At 54.8% G+C, this 19,766-nt stretch overlaps 1 protein-coding gene across 1 annotated transcript; it reads right to left on the bottom strand.

Moving 5' to 3' along the window:
* Positions 1 to 11,133: 11,133 nt before the first annotated feature.
* Positions 11,134 to 13,817, bottom strand: MRPS23 (mitochondrial ribosomal protein S23). Its single transcript, XM_082493259.1, has 5 exons — positions 13,716 to 13,817; positions 13,381 to 13,548; positions 13,161 to 13,238; positions 12,922 to 13,045; positions 11,134 to 11,593 (listed from the first exon to the last, which is right to left on the bottom strand). The coding sequence occupies exons 1-5, from the start codon at positions 13,757 to 13,759 to the stop codon at positions 11,435 to 11,437; spliced, it is 573 nt and encodes a 190-aa protein (XP_082349385.1). The 5' UTR covers positions 13,760 to 13,817; the 3' UTR covers positions 11,134 to 11,434.
* Between the last annotated feature and the right edge of the window lie 5,949 nt (positions 13,818 to 19,766).

Genomic DNA, 19,766 nt, shown 5'->3' with positions numbered 1-19,766 from the left:
TACTCGCTAACCTCTTTCCAGCTCTCGGCGTGGTTTTGTCCCCTGGGATCAAAGCCAGCAGCAGGGCACCCAACAAATACGTCTGCAGAGGGGTGATTTATCTGTAGGGGAAGCCATGGAAATTCCCAAACCCTCTTAAACACCCGCTTCCTGGCTCTAAACAGTCAATAACTTGCCAAGTGGGGAATGTATGTCTGCTCCCCTCCGTATATTTTCTGCTTTTCATTATAATTTGCTAAATAATACATTACAATGAGTTATTCATCATAACTCGGCGGCTTCGTGATCCCCCCCTCCATCCGGAGGACTTTCACCCATAAATCAGTCGCACAAATCCCTGCTGGCATTGCTGGATCCCAGCACAGGTCGGGGGGATTCAGAGGACGCAGCTTTCCCAGCGAGGCCAGGCGAGTCCGGAGCTGCCCTGGCTGGGGCGGCATCAGCAGTGCCGACGGCCGGGAGCCACCAGCCTGAGCTGAGCCCTCGGCGGACACGGCACACTTACCTGCTCACCTCACGTAACTGGGGGAGGGCTCAAGGCTGCAACACCTCTATCAGCCTCATATCTGGAGCGTGCCTGGAAAACCCCGCTCCATCCCGGCTCTCCAGGATCAGCCCTCGGGGAGGTGCTGCTCCTCCAGCCCTGCGCTAACCAGAGAGGCAGCCCGCGCCGGCGGCTCTGGCCACACCGCAGGTGGCCACTGAGCACATCTCTGCACAAGCCAAAACTTCTGCTGACCTCCAGGCACCGCATCCGAACCGGTGACACAGAGGGACAGGTCCCGTCAGAGACCTTCTCACCCCGTGTGCCATCAGAGCCGACGCGCAAACCCTCCTTACGCCCCACTTTGCTTCGTTTTGCAGCTGGCGACTATGGGAAGGGAGAGGCCAGCGCTGTGGGCAGGACACGAGCCTGATCGTCCCTGGTCATGCCAGGTGCCTGAGAAATGGGCCGAGACCTGATCGTTCCGCTGCAGCGCTGCAAAGCTCACAGGCGTTGGCACGCGTCTGCCAGGCTCATACCAATGGAGAAGAGTCCTAGACACCTGCCGATATGTAAATACTTTAAATGCTCCTAAAAAGGGAGGAGCAGAGGGGCTGCTGGGTTGCTCTTCTTTGATTGTCAAGCTGTGGGAGCTCCAGCCGGAGCGCCTCGGAAGCGCCCCCTTCCCAGGGTGGAGGACCCCCAAGGGAAAAATAATCTGGGTGCTTCGGGCTGCACGTCAGGCTCCTGTGGGCACGGCTCTCCCAGCGGGAACGCCAGGAGCTGCTGCACCGGCCCGACCTGCTGTCTGCTGGTGCCACTGCCGGCGCACGCGCGCGTGGATTTGCCGGGATACGGCATCCAGAGGAAGCATCCAGGTGGCGCGGGGCTGCAGCTCTCCCGCAGCAGGGCAGTGCTCCCACAGCGCCCAGCCGGGCGTTCCAGGGGATGGGGTCACGTCTATTAACTCCGCGAGCGCTCGTCTCCGGCACCTGCACCGGCGGCTGGCAGGAGTCCCCGCAGCGAGTGACGGGAAGCCGGGACAGAGGATGTGAGCCCACGGCGGCGGATCCAGCCGGCACCAGTGCCGTGCCAGCGCCCAAGCTGGCACCCGAGCGGGTTTGCCCGTCCGCAGCACAGGCAGCCGGGCTGCGGGAGACGGCTGGCACGGCGGCAGGCATGACACAGAGGGATGCAGGCATGATGGAGAGCCAGGAAGAGAGAAAAGTGATGCGGGGAACGGGAACGCGGCGCTGAGGCTGAGCCAACGCCAAACAATTAAGTGTCTGCGAACGAACCGGCTGGCCAGAAGCGGATGGAGCATCGCCGCTGCGGTGCCGCCCCGAGAGCCACGCTGGGCCGGGCAAATGTGGCCATTTACAGAGCCAGGGACTGTCACCTACGTGCAGGTGCCACCGAGCGACTGTCACAGCAGCACAGGGAGGTGGGTGAGGACAGTGCCTCAACGGCTTTCTGCCGCTCGGCACCGGCGGCAGTTTCTGCAAGAGCTGCCGAGGGATGCACGGCACGCAGGGAGCTGGTAGTTTTCCAGCGTGGGTGGCTGGGGAATTCCAGCCTGAGTCACGCAGCAGCAAAAAAGAAATCAGTTTATCCAAATTAGCATCACTCCTTCCCCAAAACTTGTATGAGAGGAGGACTCTTCCGTCTCCCTCCGCCTTGCAAAGCGATAAAGCACTGTCTGCCCTCAGGTCACAGCAAAGGATGAGTAAGTTCCCGCACACCCATCACCTGCAGCGCGGAGAGAAGCGCAGAGGTGGGCGCTCCTCGTCCCCCCTCCGCACTGACGCCCAGTCTGGGGAACAGGGAGAACTCTCACAGCCTCCGCTTATTTATTTACCGAGATCTCCTGGTGCTCTCGGGCAACTGCAGCGGTGGTCGAGTAAGAGGACAAGAGGTGCCGTCACAACGCCATTTACATTCTGTTAACGAGCGCAGGGCCCGGTTCAGAGCTCAGCCCTGCCGCACCGAGCGGTGTCCAGTCAGCGCCTGGCAATTCTTGACCCATCATTATTACTACGAGCTCTTCTGATATAAAAAGGAAATGCAATTGGGGGATGGCAAGAGTGCATCTCCTATAATCAGATTTTCCCAGCTCGGCAGCGGTGGATCTGGTCTGTCAGGGACACATCACCCTCTGCAGCAGCCGGGCTCTGCCCCCGCCACGGCCCAGCAAAGCGGACTCGGGCCAAAACCGTTCAAAACTGCTGCGGCAGAGCACCAGCAAACCCAGACCTCTCACCCACACGCACCGGAGAAGCACGAGGCTGCTGTCCCCCTCGGCACCGGCGCATCCCGCAGCAGCGCCGGGATTTTGATCAGGCAAAAGCTGCTCTTGTCTCCCCGCAACCCAGAAAAGGGCAAGAAAGAAGAAACTGAGGTTTTAACGCAAATCATACATTCTCACACCATTTTACCCCCCCTGAGATGCTCAAAACACTCTGGACATCTTTTCTTTGAGCCGTTGCCTTCCCACGCTACGCAGATCCCCGCTGCGACCCGCTCTGGCACAGCAGCAGCCCCGAGCCCGGGCTCCGGCCCCAGGGGTCCCTGCTCACCCCACGGACGGGCACAGGAGCCCATCCCCCCCCCGGCGGTACCCACCGTGCCATGCTCTCACAGCATCGCTGCAGGTTACCCCCTTGGGCAGCTCCAGCCCTAAAGGAGAGCAAGTCTCGCACGCGGGGGGTTGCACGGACGCCCCGCAAGCAGGGATGCGGCCGGTGGGATGCGCGTCCACCCGCAAGTCTCAGATTTTGATTAAAACTTCCGTGACCAGAGGAAAACCCGGTAAGTGGCCGGCGCTGCACATGAGCAACAGCCTTACGAGCCTCCAGAGCTCCTTCTCCTGGCGAACGCGAGGTGAGGAGCTTGGCGAGCGGCAGGTTTTCATCGCTGGGAAACGAGAGACGGATGGCGCTCTGCTTCAGCCCCAGCGGGGACACCGGGAGGGAAAAGTTATGATTCCTCAGGTTTAACCTTCCTTTTCAAGTCGCTGTACCCTACCTTTGAAGCAAATTGCTTTGCAAATACTGACTAATTTAACTTTACAACATCCATCTTAAATCACCAGTATCTTGGCTCACAGACGGGGAAATCAAGGCATGGAAGGGAAAAAAAGGCAGAACCAGGAACAAAACCCTCTCTCCGTGCTTTAACTACAAAACCATCTTTCCTCATTAAGAGCTAATCAGAACTACCAGAGGGGAAGAGATTACAGACAGGGCGGAGAGGGGAGTAACTGAAAGAAATACAGACATCAAAACAGATTTTCATTTATTTACTCATTTATCACAGTGAGTCACGGGCTTCGGGTTCATTCAAGTCTGCCTTAGCCTTGCAGGATCTTGGGACGCCGTCTCCAAAACCTAAAAAGTTAATAGGTCGCAGCCACGCACCACCTCCAGAAGGAGGAAATCTGCAATTTGGGGTTGTACTCGGGAAGTCTGATGTTGCTTCGCCTGCTAGATTGTAAGAGACCACTAATCTTCCCCCGCCGGCCTCCTAATCTTTATGGGCACCCAGACACCTTATCGGAAACTTGCTTATCAAAAAGCACCCTGGCCCGCGCGGCAGTAGCTTGGGTGAAGGTTTGCAGCGGCTCTCGGGCCCGGGCAGCGGCCGGCGGGGAGCAGCGGTGGGATTTGGCACCCGGCTGACCCGCGCTGTGCCCACCAGCGGTGCTGCCGGCAGGAGCAAATCCAGCGGCGTGGGAGAAGTGCGGCGAAGGCCAACACGGACGTCAAACATCAGACGTCTGTTCTTTGTCCCAGCTGCACCCGTGCTGAGCAGCCCCAGGGCGAGAGGGTCCGGCTGGGCACAGGCTGCCGGGGCAGAGCCCGCGCATCCCTTCTGCTCCTCTAAGGAGGTCTGCGGGCTTTTTTCCCCCCGATTTTTGCCCAAAAATTATTTGCAGGAAGCCAAGTGGGTTGTTTGTTGTTTTTTTTTTTTTTTCTCAAAAATGATTTGCCAGAAGCCAGGTGGGTTTGTTGTTTGTTTTTTTTTTCTCAAAAATAATTTGCAAGAAACCAAGTGTTTTGTTTACTGCCGGCAGAGAACATCTCATCTTCAAAATTCCCTTTCTCTCCTTATTGCATCCTGACTTTGCAGAAGTGAGGAGACAGCGGCATCCACGATTTATTCATCCAGCCACAACTCGGCCACCGCGCCGGGCTGCGTCCGAGGTCTCCGGAGGGGACGAGCCCCGTAACTCACACCAGCCCCGGGACGCTCCAACGGGTCGCTACCTGCACAGCACATTTCCTCCGGCATTTCCAGCCCTGTGCACGAGCCCACACTGGGAAATGAGGAACATATTTTTAAATAAGAGGAGGAAATGGTGTCTTTGTGTCAGGCAAGTGGAAGAAATCCAGGACCAAGAGACTGCAGAGCCTTTCCACTTCAGACAGCAGGTGCTCTCCAAGATGTGGTTATGGCAACAAAATAAATGATGGATAATTGCTTTTGTGACAACTTGCCAATTAAATTAGACTCAGCAGAATAACATAATGACAATTTGTTATGCTCTGGTGGGCACTAACACACCAATCATAATTAAATGCTATGACTGAAATAGAATGCTGCTGTACACAGGAATATATAACCCCAATTCCCTCCCAGAGAAACATTATAGGTTCAGACTTGATTTCAATTTCTGGAGGATAATAGCATTAGCGCACATCAGAATGAGCTTGCAATATGCATACAGGCGGCAGCAGCACGGGGAGACAGACAGAGCCAAGGACAGCTGAGCTCCTGGGGGGACTCTCCCGAGCATCTCCCATGCTCCGGGTTTCACAGCAGCGGGGGGACACCCCCAAGTCGCTGCCGTGTCCCGGGAAGATTTCAAATCCCCGTCCCGGGGGAGCAGGGGGGGCAGTGACTGGCCCCGAGAGAGCAGCCCCGCTGGCGGCACCGGGGCGAGAGCGCGCTGGGACGGGGCCGTGGGGGGTTCCCACGGCTGCGCCAAGGCTGCCATCGCTCTCCGCCAGAAAAGACCAGAGCAGCCCGGACCGAGCCGTGGGACACGGTACACCCTGCCCTTCCTTAAGTCATTATTAAAATTTTCATTAAAATAAAGTGTACTGCAGCGCCCAACAGCACATTTGCCCCACAGCCGCGGTCCCTCTGGGGCTCAGCCCTTCCAGCTGACCCGGCCCCCAGCAAGCTGGTGAGACAAACCGTCGGTGGCTTGCATCAACTGACCCCAAAAATGAACAAGGAGTGGGTCAGGTCCTGCAGGTACTTAAAATTTACCGGTAAAACAGCAGCCAGCTTCTTCACCCCGAGCCACCGCTGAGCCCAACCTGCCGTTCTCGCGGGGATGCGCAGACCCTCGCACTGTTCCTCCCTCCTGCCCTGCTCGGGGTCGTCGTCCTGCGTCTTACTCCCCCCAGAACTGTTGGGCAGAGCATCACTATTACACGGGCGCTTCTGGTGCCTTAAGTTAAAACCCAAACCACGCAGATGGCAGGAACCGATGCTGCTGAGGCTCTGCAAACCCTCCCCGAAAGCAGAAGCCACCTGTGTGCCATCCCCTCTGCCGCTGCGGAAACTCAACGCACCGCGACCTGCGGCGCTCCCCGCGCAGACGGCGCCTTGCTCCGATGCCACGTACGTTTTCCTGACAAATGAACGTACAATGCCCGGCGTGTCCGCCCGCCCGGCCGCCCCAACCGCCCTCGGGAAGGGCAGCTGCAGAGCCCCATCGCGGTGGGATGCTCCACGGAAAGCAGCACCAAGCCCTGGTCCTTTGGGAGAGCCGGCAATTTCCCCAAATACAAGCTTTCTGAACTGGGGGGATGCAAAGAAGGCTATTGCCTTGATTCAAGCGCCAAGCAACGAGACTGCCTCGTCCCCGGGTTACAAAGGCCATCATACTCCTTGACAGATCTCAGTGTATCTTTTATCAGGTGTTGTATAATAAGGGCAGTATAAAAACACGGTAAATTCAAGCCAAGATCCTAGCAGATACAGATTTCTGGAATATTCCAAAGCTCAAAATGGGGCAGATTTGAAGACCAAGCGCGTGTGTGTGCATGAGTGCGTGTGCAGGAGAGGGTGGGCAGAGGTAAATCACAGAAGAACACTACATTGCGGCAACGCCAACACTTTAATATCTCACTCGGAGCCACGTTTTTAAAACATTTCATGCTTCACTACCTGCCTCGACGACGCTTGGCATTGGCAAGGTCAGAACACCTGGTTTTCCAGCAAAGCTGATGAATTACTTTGGCTGCTCCAGACATAAGACCTGATCCTATTAAATCCCGAGTTCCCCTGCCCTCCGCACGTAACAGCGGATAATCTGCCCAGGCGTGACCAACAGCGTGGTTGGAGACGTGTCCCCACACAGTGACACGTGCCCGGGGCGACCCGCTGACGGGGTTGTGCATCACTGAGAGGGGGGAGGGAGATTAAAACCATGCCCAAACTCAGAGCCCCGTCCTCCAGCTCTGGGACCAGAGGCGCTTGCCCCCATGGGACACATCCTGCATACAAGCACTGACACCGTTTGGTAAAGCACCAGTCTGAGTAACGCCGGGGCATCCCTAGGAACTTTCTTCCCAACCGTTCGTTGCACCAATAAACCTTCATCGTTTGCTGCCGCTTCATGGCTTTGCCGTCAGGGCAGGACCTGTTTGCGACACATGAGACGCCGCTGCCCCGGGTCAGAAGCAGCCCCCAGTGACAGCCCCCCTGAATGTCCAGAGGGGCAGCGGGCAGGGTTTCCCCTCCCAGCGCTTCGCACAAACACCGCGGCTGCAGCACACGCTTTGCCGGGGCAAACGAACCCGGCCATCGGCGCACAGGCGGGCTAATCACAACAGCAGCAGACTTTGCAATCAAGACTTCTAGGTCCTACGATGGGACCCGCTGGAGAGCAGGCAGAGTTCTTCATCCCAAAATTTTTAGGCGAGGCCCCCCAGTTTTAGGAATTGACCTTGGGAAACCTTCAGGCTGGCTCTCAGAGGTGTGGAAGGGGTTATCTACTGCCTGTGATTGTCCTGTCTTTTTGATGCCTCAAGGAGTAAGGAACCTTGTAACCGATACTTTGGCATTTATTGTCACTTAAAAATAGCCTGGCAATCAGGGAGAGGAACTGCCACGCACACCACTCGTCTTGCAGGAGGAAGGAGGTCAGCAATTTAGCCCGGAAAAGGTCATACGGCCGCTCCGTAATGGGGTGTAGGATTGCGAGACGGCGAAAGCTTCGCTCCGGTCATTAACGAGCGTTACAACAGCAGAGGACAGGTTTGCCCGGGCATAAGGAAATTACTCGACTGCACGAGATGCTCGGCGCAGGCAAAGGGTAAACGCCAAGGTCACATCCCCGGCTCTCGCCTACCAACCCCAGCAGTGCCTTCTCCTGCCCCAGCACAGGCAGCGGTCCCGCCGTACCCTGGGGGGTCTCCCCGCACCCCAATTCCCGGGGTGCACCCTCTCCTGCCCCGCATCCCGCCTGCTGCCAGGGGAAACCCAGATTTCTTTTCAACTATTTCTTTTTTTTTTTTTTTTTTTTTTTTCGGTGAACGCTCGGATTTCTCCCCGGCATCAGCCTGCAGGACAGGCGTTTTTCCTGCTGCCGGTGCCAAGGGAAAGGGGTTCGGAGAGGGGAGATGGACACCAATCCCCCTGGAGCCCTCCCGGCGGCGGAGCGCGGCTCCCACCTAGCGGGGACCCGGCGGGGGCGGCTGGTACGGCGGGGGGGTTCCGGGGGTCCCGGGCTGTTCCCAGCCCCGCTCCCCCTGCCGGGCTGCTGACCTTTTGCTGGCGGCTGGAGGGTAAACGCTTGATAAATAATAAATCGCTCACCCCAGGCTCTTGCTCAAAGCTTTTAATTAAAGTAGTTGAGTTACTCTAAGGTCACGCTGATTGGCATTTCAATCCCGGCCCAGCAAACGCATCCATCAAACAAAACACAGCACTTTGGTCTTAATTGTGTTTTCTCCTAATTGCACCAAATACCTAAGCTCACATCCTTCACCCAACAGGTTCCCTGTTACCCACCAGCCATAATGCACCCGCAGCACAGAAGAACATCTCTCTACCCGCTTCTCCATCCGGAGCCGCTCGGCTGGAAGTGTCCCACCGCCACAGCCAGCCAGCAACCTGCCCGAGCCCCCAGGGTCGCTCTGCCCGGCCAGCTTCCCACAAATAATTACCCGATTTACACCATGGACGGGCTCCCTCGCTGCCCCACTGAAAGCATATGCTCCCTTCTATATTCCCGGGTGTTCCAGCTAATTTGCCCGCGTACCTGCTTCAGAATTACAGCCCGTGAAGTACCCAACACCAAGTTTGGGCTACGAGCAGAAGGGCAAGTTGTAATAAACTCCCCGCATACAGTCGTGAAAACTCCTGGTTAAGAAGATGGACAGTTGCCATCGTTTCAGATGTAAAAGGGGAAGAAAAAACCACCAGGGGTCTCCTACTCCCACCCCTCAGGCCACGGCTGCCTGTGGGGGTGAATCTGAGCGCTCCCCAGCCCAGCCCACTGCAGAGCTGCTGGCCCAGCTGGGGGGTCCCTGCCCCTGGGTAGCCACCCCGGTGACTTTTTCCAACACAGAATAAAAGAGAAAAATTAATTCCAACTTTCTTCCTGTCGGCTCTGCACAGGAACTCACTCAGGGCACACTGCAAGGCTGCTGCTCTGTGTTCTAAATTTAATATGTTACTGCTCAGTATGCTTCAGATGACTAAAGGAAGACACAGCTGAGATCAGTAAAGAAGCGAGGATAAAGCCAGTTACAGCTGATGATAGAGGAAAAGGCTTTTAAAGTAATGTTGGCAATTTTTTAGAGAAGTGACAACAAACAGGAGACCACCATGCAGTGAATGGAGTGAGAAATCTCTCGTGTTACTGCATTTGGCTTCAGAGCACTTTTCCTTTTAAAGTACTTCCCTCTACAATTTTTGGCAAGCCAAGAGTGTCATCAACAGCTGAAAATGCAAATCAGGATGCTCAAAATAAAATTTTTACCTCTGTAAAAACCCACGAAAGGCAAAGACACAAAGCAGCAGTGTAGGAGACATGGAGCCGTTGGGTCTCTCTTCCCGCGGGCTGGCGACAAGCGTTTGGCCCAATCAAGAAAACCGGGCACAAGGAGGGAAATTCACATCGCAGCTGCCCACGATTTCCTACCCAGGGCAGGTCACCCTGGTCCCCAGCCAAACGGGAGACTGCTGTGATAGAAGGAAAACCCTCAGGCAAAGGCTGCCGCAGGGGAGCCAAGGGCTTGCAGTGATTTACCCTCAGCGCGTGTCCCCACTCCAGTGCCGTTTCAAACTGAACCCCAGTTTAATGCATTTTCTTCATCTGTTTACATTAAAATTTCTCCTCCCTTTGACCCAGTGGTTCTGAACTTGGATACTGGAGGTGAGTGCCTCCTTTATACTCACCTCTAAGGGGCCGCTGTGTCTGGATTTAGGGATTCAGGCAGCGATTCCTGCTCCACATGAAAGAACCTTGCTCAGGCAGGCGTCCGTGCTGCCAAGGTCAGTGCTGGAAACAGATCCTCCAGCGCGTGCAGCTGCAGCAGCGCTAAGACAGAGGGATTCTGCTCTTTTAAGCAAATCCTGCACTCCTCTAGAATTACAGAGCAGAACTGGAAATAAAGTTTGACCTTCCAAGGATAACTGAGTAATTCTACTGTAATTACATTGCTGCCAGGAAGGGAATCAAGCCACTCAGAAACAGAGCACAGGCATTTTAAAACTCTCCTTTTCACTGCCATTCACAAGAGAGGGTTCTTGTACCACATACAGCAGCACTATCACTAAACTGGGGGGCGGAGAATGTGCCTAGGAGGTAGGTACGAAATCAAAAAGGAAATCCTCCCCTCTTCCTTGTAGGGGAGAGATTTGTTTGACATGGTTTACACCTGTTCCGCTTTGGTGGCAGTGGTAGTTTGGTTTTTTAAAAAGAAAGAAGCAAACACAAAAGAAAAAAAAAAAACAAACAAACACAAAAGAAAAAAAAACAAACAAACACAAAAGAAAAAAAAACAAACAAACACAAAAGAAAAAAAAACAAACAAACACAAAAGAAAAAAAACAAACAAACACACAACCCCCCCCAAACAGTAACTATTTTTTCATATGGCCCAAAGCCAAAATCTTTACTAAAAAATACACTTGACACTGGCATTAGCAGACACAGGAAGAATGAAATTCTAATCAGCTCCAAATCCGAGTAAGATTGATTGTTATTTTCTTATGTTGTTCTACGCCAAAGTTTCCAGGACTATTTCTGTAGCAGCACTCAACTTCCCCATCAGCAAACAGCTGTAACATCGCACCTGTCACACTTCTGAGGTGACCAATTTCATTAAAAATCACTAAAAAACTGCAAAGGTCAACATTATCTGGTACTGTTACACTTTATCCTATCCTGAAGTTAAGCAAATGATGGAATAAGAGGAGCATATTATTGCATTTCTATAAATAGCCACTCTTCTCAATTAGCTATAAAAAGATGGCCCTTCAGACAGCTGTTGGAACACATCAGGCAAGCGGCATCTGCCGCTTCAACAGCAGGACCGTCACAAGGCCTGCACCGTCAACTGCGAGAAGTTAACGACACCTTTACTACTGCAAATAAGACACCTGAAGAGGCAGCACTTCCTATTTTTAAAGATAGCGTTTAATTTTTCACTTTTATACTCATATTTTCCAACCCATAATTTGAGATAATATTCCTGAACCTCAAAAAAAGGGGAGGTTCTCCAATTTTACGAACAGGGAGATGGCAGAACAAGAACACATGCCCCACACACGATCAGGGAAGGCACTAGAGATGGATAACTGAGGCATATTGCCCCATCTCATAACCACCAGGCTGCGGAGGCAGAAACGCTGGCTCCTGAGCAGGTGACTGCCACAGCCCAGGCACGTCCCGCAGCCAAGCGTCACAGGAGAACAGCACAGATGTTAGGAGGATAAGGGATTTTCCTTCTGTGTTTCTGCCGATTCTGGCGTCTGCTCCTCCCGATCTTTCTTCTTTTCCTGCATTTCTTCCAACACAGTTTGAAGTTGCAGGTGTAACACGGGATCTCTGGTTTCAACATCTTGACGATCCTGTTGTGTTACCTACAGTTAAAAGACAGATGATCACCAAAAAACAGGGTTGTAAAAAGTTTCTGCAAAGCATGACTGAAGAGAGCAATAGAAAGCAACAACCCCAGTTTGTATGCAAAAAAAAAAAAAAAAAAAGCTGACAGAAAAGTTCCAATTCATGCTTAGATTATTTTTAAGGTACAATACAGTGCTAAGGTATCGCCAAGGCAAGAAATTTAAAATAAGACTGCTGACCTTAAGCTAAGAGATGAAAGTAAATCAGTGATCTCATCTTTTCACATGCTCATTGGACAGTGCACTTTGAGCAAAACCGATTTCTGTTCATTTCTGTTCCTCTTCAGCCTGTGTTAATGGGGAAAGCACTACAGATGCTCAGTCCAGAGATAAATGGACAATGAGGAGAATGGAAAGCATATTACAAAGGAGAGAAACTGCAGCTTTTATAAACAGCTCTTCTCCCTTCTTTTTGAGGGTGTTCAACTACAAGGACAGCATTCTCAGAAGAAATGGTAATCAGTTAGTCACGAACAAGGTAAAAGATTTCTAACCATCACTGAACAGCCGTGTTCTACTCTACCTGACATGCTGTTCTAGAAGCATCTTCAGTTTGGGTTTTTACCCCATTTTAGGTTAAGAGTTATACAACAACTACCTGAAGTAATGAGGAACTAGGATCCACATGCCCAGGAGCCAATTCCCCTCTTGTACATCAGGGAAAACAAAAAGCAGTGGCAGGACACTTTGGACAGTTACTTTTTTTGCAAAAAATAGAAGTAAACAACCCCCAGACTACGATCCTCTATTTCAATACCTTAAAACAAAACAAACAAACAAAAAAAACAAAGACCAAACTGCAAGACTTACGCAAAAATTTCCAGTTCAAGATCAAGACTGAAGAACAAGAGTGAGAGTACATTACATGACTTAACTATATTAAAAAGGGACGGAAAAGTCTTGGTTATCTTTGAACCAGAAGAGGCTCTAATTTACCCCCTCCTACCTTAGAAAGATAACATGTGTATACACATATTACCGTATACATTTCCAAATGGTTTATACAGACACACCAACGGATGAGTTGAAAGCACCGAAGACTTAAATCTTTCGTCCCCAGAACAAGTACTTCTCTTTTCTGTCCCACAAGAAGTACCTTAACCCTGGCCAGGCACGTTCACAACTAAGAGGAAAGTTTCCTCTACAGAGCAAAGACGTTTTATTACAACCATCAGGCAATTGACTGTCTTGCTGAGAATTTAATTCAGACTAACTCAATATTAAGGGCCTGGAAGTGAAGCTTTCTGAATCCACTGGCCAAGTAACTGTGAATATTTAATACTTACTTTATCTGTTCCTCTTCTCTGCAAAATTATCCCACTGGCTAAAAGGGCTTTTCCAGTTTCTTCAAACAATTTTTCTTCCTCAATTTTTCCTTCTTCTTTCAGTTCATTGAATTTCTCAACAAACCTAGATGTCAAGATTGTATTTTTACTCTCGCAAATAACATTTCAGTTCACTTACTTAAGAGGAGAAAGGCACAAGTTTCAGAAATATTCTTAATTTAATTATAAATAAGTCTTACCTCTGGCAAGTAGATTTGTAGTTTGATTGCGACAGGTCGAAAGGTCTTGGACCGTTGCCATAAACTCTGTAAAATCTCCTATTCAAAAAACAAAAGAGGAGCAGTGACAGCTGTATTCCCTCTGCAGGGGCAGGGACGAGGGGCAGGGGAAGGTCTCCGGTGGATGGCGGCGCTCAGGCACCCCTCGGCGGCCGCCCGGGGAGGGAAAGCGGGAACTCACGCTCGCACTTCGTCCTCCTGGTAGAAGATGGGAGGGATGACATCCTTCACCTTGCCGTAGCGCGGCCGCGGCACCCGGTAGACGGGCTCCCTCAGCGGGGGGAAGGCAGCGTAGACGTCGAACCACAGCGGCTTCTCGATCACCCCGATGCGGAGCAGGTTCCGGGTCCTGCCGGGGGAGAAGAGCGGAGCGGTGGGGGGGAGCTCAGGGGACACCCGCGCCGCCCCCCGGCCTTGCGCCTGCCTCCCTCCCGGGGACCCCCGGGCCTCCCTGATCGCCCTCCCCGCGCCCCCCGGCAGCAGGGGACCCCGCGCCCGGCCACCCGCCCCCCGCACCGGCTGAACACGCTCCCGATCTTCTGCATGCGGTTCCCCGCCATGGCGGCGGCGGCGGCCGGGCCTCCCCTAGCAACGCCGCCACCCCAGCAACGGCCTGCCCCCTCACCCGGAAGCGGAAACGCCGACGGGGCCGCCGCCAGGGCGCGTAGCCGACAGCCGAAGGAAGGCAGCGCCCAGGCAGCGCCAGCCGATGGCCGAGCGGGGGCTCAGCCGGATCGTGTGTGCTCCCCCCCTCGATTTAAAGGGCCTGCGCCGCCGTCCCCCGTGGCCACCCCCTGCCCCAACGCGAACACGCGGGGCCGGGGCACGCTGCCCCGGCTGAGCAGCCCGGCTGTGGCCCCAGGGAGGCTGAGAGACACGGGGACGGGAGCCTGGGGCGGGTCTCCCCTCAGAGGATGGCGATGGCAGTGCCAGGCCCGAGGACGGGGCTCCCGGGGTGGGGATGGCCGCCCTCAGCCCCAGCACGGGAAGGACCGGGAGTCCCGAGGCCTGTGGAAAGCCACCTCTCCTCGGGAGGCCTCTGCTGCCATGTCACGTACCTGAGGGAGGTGGCAGCAGTGCGGGGAACCCCCAGGCCAGGCCTTGCCCCCACCGAGAGCTGGGGCCTGTCCCCAGGTCTGTCCTGCCCCCCACCGTGACATGTCGGTCTGTCCTGTCCCCCACCATGCCCGTGTCAGTCTGTCCGGCACCCCACCCTGCTCGTGTTGGCACCCCCCTGGCAGCTGGGGAAGCCGCTGCCCCAGGAGAGCAGGGACGGGGGTGCTGGGCCCGACCCCGGTGATGTCTAAAGACCAAAGTTAAAAGTTTATCAAGAAGTTTGGGTTGGGATGTGGTTGAGACACCACAGGAGATACCTGACCTCGAATAGGATGTGAAACCAAACAATGTGTCCCCAAGTGTTCTTTTGCAGGTGCTGACTTAGACATAAGATAGCAAAAATATAACTTTTGGACCAAATTCAAGCCAAGAGTGTATCCCAAACTAACCGTGGGTAATTATAATGTTAAAATACACCTCGCTTTGCGAATAACGAGCATGCTAATCAGGTCGTCTCCCCAGATGTTTTAAACATGAGCTTAGATGCATATGTACAGTTAGGAGTGGTGAGCGAATCATTGACCAAACAGCTGTATTGTATGGTTATAGATATTGGGCAGTTGGAAAGGTGAGGTGTGCTGGCTGGCATTAAATGCCCGGCACCCGACTCTGCAGAACTGAAAAAAAAACCAGATACCTCGACTCAGTGTGTCACTTGGCTCTCGCACGCCGGGTGAAGAACCCTCATTTAGGGATAACCCTGGCAGCCACCACTAGACCCCTCACGTTCCCCCCCAGCCTTCAGCCACGCTCGCACCCCCAGCAGCTCTGAGCATCCAACCTCTGCTTCCAAATAACGCCCGCTCCTCTGGGGCCAGAGAGCATCTCCGGCGGGGGTTGAGGGGGTGCAGCAGCAGGGTTTGGGGTTGCAGCCCTCCAGGAGGTGCTGTGGACAGGCAAAAAGGAAGAGCCACCTCCAAAAATATCAGGTTCCTCCTTGGCACCAACCGTGGAATAAGATGACACCAGTTGTGCTTCCGTAAAGCCTTGGGGCTGGGAGCACTGGCAAACCTGGAGGACGGATAAGCCCCAGCCGCAAAGGCAGCAGTTGTCACCCCGTTGTGCTCGCCGGACACGTGCAGAGCCGGGCAGGGCAGCCTGGCTGCCCTCTCCGGTTTCCGACAGAGCCGTTGAGGCTGCCCCGCTGCCAGCCTGGGCTGCCTGCTGCGGGTGACAGGGGAGGACAGCTGCCCCGGACTAGGGACATGGTCCCCAAGGAAAAAAAGAAGCCGCTGTTGCCCACACTGGCCAGTCCCATGAGGAGGGGACACATCGCTGTTGCACGCTGCCCCTGCGCCTCCGCAGTGAAGTCATTTCTCTCCGAACGGCAGTGGAGAAGTCATTTCTCTCCGAACGGCAGGAACGACCCTCCCCAGAGGCTGGGGCTCGTCCTCTCCAGCCGTGGCACTTTACATCTGCCCTGTCTGCTGTGCCCAAAGCTGAGCACCGCTATGGCCCGGTGGCAGCCAAGGAGCTTGGGGACCAGTGGTGACATTGTGCTGCAAACTACCACCAGCAGCGGGATGCAGGGAGGATCAGTGTCACCCCGGTTGCCTTTTGGTGTTAGGTCTCACCCAGACGGAGAGGGCACGGTGGGAATTGGTGCCGTGGTTGGCACAAGCCCTGTCAGGGGCTTGCACCATGGCCTGATCCTGCCCTGGGCAGCCCCTGCACCACTTGCCGGGCCCAGGAGGTGGCAGCAGACGGTGCCTGGCTGCCCAGCACAGAGTCCCAGTCTGTATTTTTTACCTTGATTTATAAAATCCGTATTTTGCAGCCTGACCTAGGAGAAGTGGGTGGCAGTGAGCGATGCCTGGTCACTAGGTGCAGCCCTTACCTTGGGAATGAGCTGATGGGAAAATAAACGCATCCCTCCTTCCATCTTCCAGCCTTGGGAAGGAAGGGGGCAGTAAATTTCCACCGCAGCCTGACAGCCAGCAGGTACTCCGTGCCACTCCGAAACACCTCCAGTGCTCACCCTCATCTGACCACTGTTTTCAGCGCTGGGCTTTTCTCAGCTGCTGGTTTTCTTAAAACACGGATTCAAAAGAAAAACCCTTGCCCCCGTAAAGCAAAAGAATTCAAAAGGGAGCTGCTGGGACCGCTCCAGGGCTGCATCTGAGCTGCTCAAAGGACTGGGCAGGCCCCGGTCTTTTCAGCTCTTTGAAAAAGCCCTGGCTCCCTGACGGGCTCACGGCAGCTCACTTGGCCACCGCAGGAAGGCAACATCCAGGGTTTCTCCAGTATTTCGATGCTTTTGACATTTAAGGCAAGAATGCCTCGACTTTTTCCAGCATCTTCTTTCACAGGGAACGTTTCCAAGCCACACGTGAGGCTGGGGAGCTCTAATCCTGCCAGCATCCAAAAGCCGCTCCCGGATGGCTGGCGCAGGGCGAGCAGACTCCGGCCCCGTCCCTTTCAGGCGCATGGCCCCATCCCTGCAAGCAGGGGGATGCTCCCCGTGTCCCCCAGCCCTGCTGCTGCCGCCCAGGGCTGCCCACGAAGCGCCATGCCCTGCAGCCTCGGTGGCTCCCCGCCAACGGGAAATAACCCTCCTCCTGCGAGTCAGGGGCTGCCCGTGGCAAGGGGTCCCTTCCCTCACACCTGGCACAGACCCCCCTCATCTGTGGGTCCATGTGCTGCTTTTTGAGCCTCCGAGGAGTTTCTCACCAAAAGTTTTCCTCCTCCAGCCCGTTGCAGGGAACGTGAAAGGAAGGGGAAGCCAAGCCCAGCGCCGAGCAGGGAATTCCCTACGGGAGCGATGTGGGGACCGGCCCCTTCGGGAGCAATTCCACCAACGCCATCCAGCTCCACGCTCTCAAAATTCGCACACCCGGCAATCCCGCCAGCTCGGCACGCTGCAGAAACGTGCAGGGCTGCAGATAAATAACACATATTTCAGAAATAATTCATTATAATAACGTATTCCCATTCCGCCAGGAGACGATGCGAAGGAGCCAGACTGCCTGCTTGACAGACGCGGAGGAGTTGCTGTGCGATTGCTAATGAAACAGTTTAAAGAAAACTCACACACCCCGTCCCCGAGAGGCTTGTTATTTTCGGAATGAAGCGGGTAAGCCACAGCAATTTTCCTTTTCCGCTCTTTCCTGAAAGGCAGGTCCCCACACGCGGAGCTGGCCACGGACACGCTGGGAGCTTCCGCGGGGACACGCGGGCACAGTCACCCCCTGCCAGCGTGGGTCGGCGGTTCTGCTCCCCGGTGCGCTCGGTGCCAGGGGGGTTTCCCCGGTGCAGAGCCACCCTCGCAGCCTCTGACCCCAGGGGAGCCCTTTGCGTTGGACCCCGGCCGAGACCCCAGTGTGGGGATGGCAGAGAGGAGCAGTGGGTGCCCCGTGTGCCCAGTGCGCTTCGGGGTGGCGTTGCTTTGCCTGCCGAGGTGAAGCGGGGAGGAACAGGGATGGGGCATCCCCAGAGCATCCTTAGCTGTGCCAGGGCTTTCCCCAAATCCTGGGCTCTCGCTGCCGCTCACTCGCCGTGAGCTCCCGGGGCTCTTCTTGCGCTCTCCCACGACACTGGAGGGGACCTGCGCCTGAACCAAACGTCCTGCCGGGTGGAAGCAGGAATTGCTTTGGGATGGAGACAGGAGCTCAGCAGCGATGGGTCTCCCACGGCGCTTGCTTTCTCGAGAAAACTGTTGGATGCAAATTCTGCACCGACACGAGCAGAGAGGCAACGAGCCAGGGCGGCTTTTGGGCATCTGCAGCCATGGGGGGCACAGATAGAGCTGGGGTTTCCCTCCCCACCCCCATTTCTTTTTCCCCCTTGTAAAGAAATGGGAGCAAAGAGGAAAATACACCAGCGTTAAGAGTACAACAGGACTTTATTGTATGAATTACTATTAAACATCTTTAAGAAAAAAATTACTTATGGAAATAAATTCTAAAATAGCAACACTCACAAATGCCACAGATTGTTTTATTTTGTTCTTTTTAAACCATTTTGTATAGAAGTGATACAAACGTCACTGAGAATTGTACATTTTTATGTAAGAAATGCATTTTGGATCCCAAGCCAGTTTTGGTGGCCTTTCTATTCATTAGACCTGATTTATTTTTTTTTTTAAGGACATAAAAATAATCACTCTTCATCCTCCATTAAAATGATGCTTTGTGCCTCCAAGATATTTTGAAATGGCTACAGAGTGACATCATTCAGAGAGGCTTTGTCTAGCCTAGGATATTTAAGGGTGAGTTGTTAGACTGTGTTAGCAAAGACATCCCCAAACCCCTGCGAAGCGTCCGCTGCCCACCCTGTCTGCTCACAGCTGCGGTGCCCACTTTCGGCGCTGGACCCTCCATTGTCAGCGTGTGTTGCCAGACCCACCTAAGACGAAACCTTTGCTGGCAGGGCAGGCGGAGCCAGCGAGGCCGGGGGGTTTGCACCCACCACGTGCAGCGAGCGGAGGTTGCGCAGTGACACCCGTCCCCTCCCCGCGGCCCCCACGCTGCACCTCGCAGCCCCCACACTGGCCCTTCCTCTCCCTGTTTTCTCACGGGCCCGTAGCCCCCAGCAGCCAGCCCTGCGCCGGCTCCGCCGGGTCCCCGGTAGCATGGCAGGCAGCGGAGGATGCCGGATGCCTCAGGGACACGCTCGGCCAGCCCAGCCCGAAGGGAAAGCAGAGGCAGCCCGCTGCCTCCCAGCTCCTCTCCACCTGCAAACTACGGCTGGGTTACAAACACAACTCGGAGGCGACATGTTAACGAATGTGCAGACAGTGGAGAGCAGGAACAGCGGCATTTACCACTGCGCCACTTGCTGCCGTTGAAGCCAGCGGTTCCAGCAGGACTGACCTGTGACGTGACGCGAAACGTGGCTTGCCCAGCGCTACAAACTGCCAAAGAGAGCTCAACGCGATCCTCCGCAGCCATGGCACAACGCAGCCCGTCCTCCAGCAAGGACGAGGAGCGCAGCAAACCCTCCGAGGGCTCGGCAGCGGGCAGGCACTCTGCAACCGCCCCGGCACAAATGCTTCGCCGCCTCTCCTCCCCACGCACCAGACCAGCTCTCCACTAAGAACCTCCTCGTCTGGGAGAAGCAGAATTTCCTTCCCGCGGGAGCCTGAGCTCCTGCCTGACTGCCTGTTGGTGCTTCCTGCGTTCATGGAAACTTCGCTGAAAGTTAAGCCCTCGGTAGCTAAGAGGTGCTGGAACGCTGACAAGCTGATCCGGTTCCAAGCTTGATTTCCTTCCAAATATGCAGGGAGCTGCTTTGGACTGGGAGGGAGTAACGGCAGCCTCCTACGGACCCCAGAGCCAGCAGAGGGTAGGAAAGGAGCCCCTCCTCTCTCTCTCTCCACCAGTCTGGGGATAAAAGTCCCACCCAGGGACTAAAGGACCTTCTGTTCCCAGCCCTGGCTTCACACGTAGCCCCTTGCACCCACAGCCATGCTTGCACCCGCAGCCAGGCGGGGACACGCGCCACTCCAGATGC

The sequence above is a fragment of the Vanellus vanellus genome (assembly GCF_965231255.1).
Source record: "Vanellus vanellus genome assembly, chromosome: 19".
NCBI lineage: Eukaryota > Metazoa > Chordata > Aves > Charadriiformes > Charadriidae > Vanellus > Vanellus vanellus.
This window is presented reverse-complemented; position numbering and strand designations above follow the sequence as displayed.

What these genes read in the sequence shown, in the direction of transcription:
- MRPS23 (XM_082493259.1), bottom strand. Translation starts at nt 13,759, where the DNA reads ATGGCGGGGAACCGCATGCAGAAGATCGGGAGCGTGTTCAGCCG. An exon ending in ATCGGGAGCGTGTTCAGCCG is followed by an intron (nt 13,549 to 13,715) that starts GTGCGGGGGGCG and finishes CTCCCCCGGCAG; the next exon opens with GACCCGGAACCTGCTCCGCA. An exon ending in AGAGAAGAGGAACAGATAAA is followed by an intron (nt 11,594 to 12,921) that starts GTAAGTATTAAA and finishes TTTTAACTGTAG; the next exon opens with GTAACACAACAGGATCGTCA.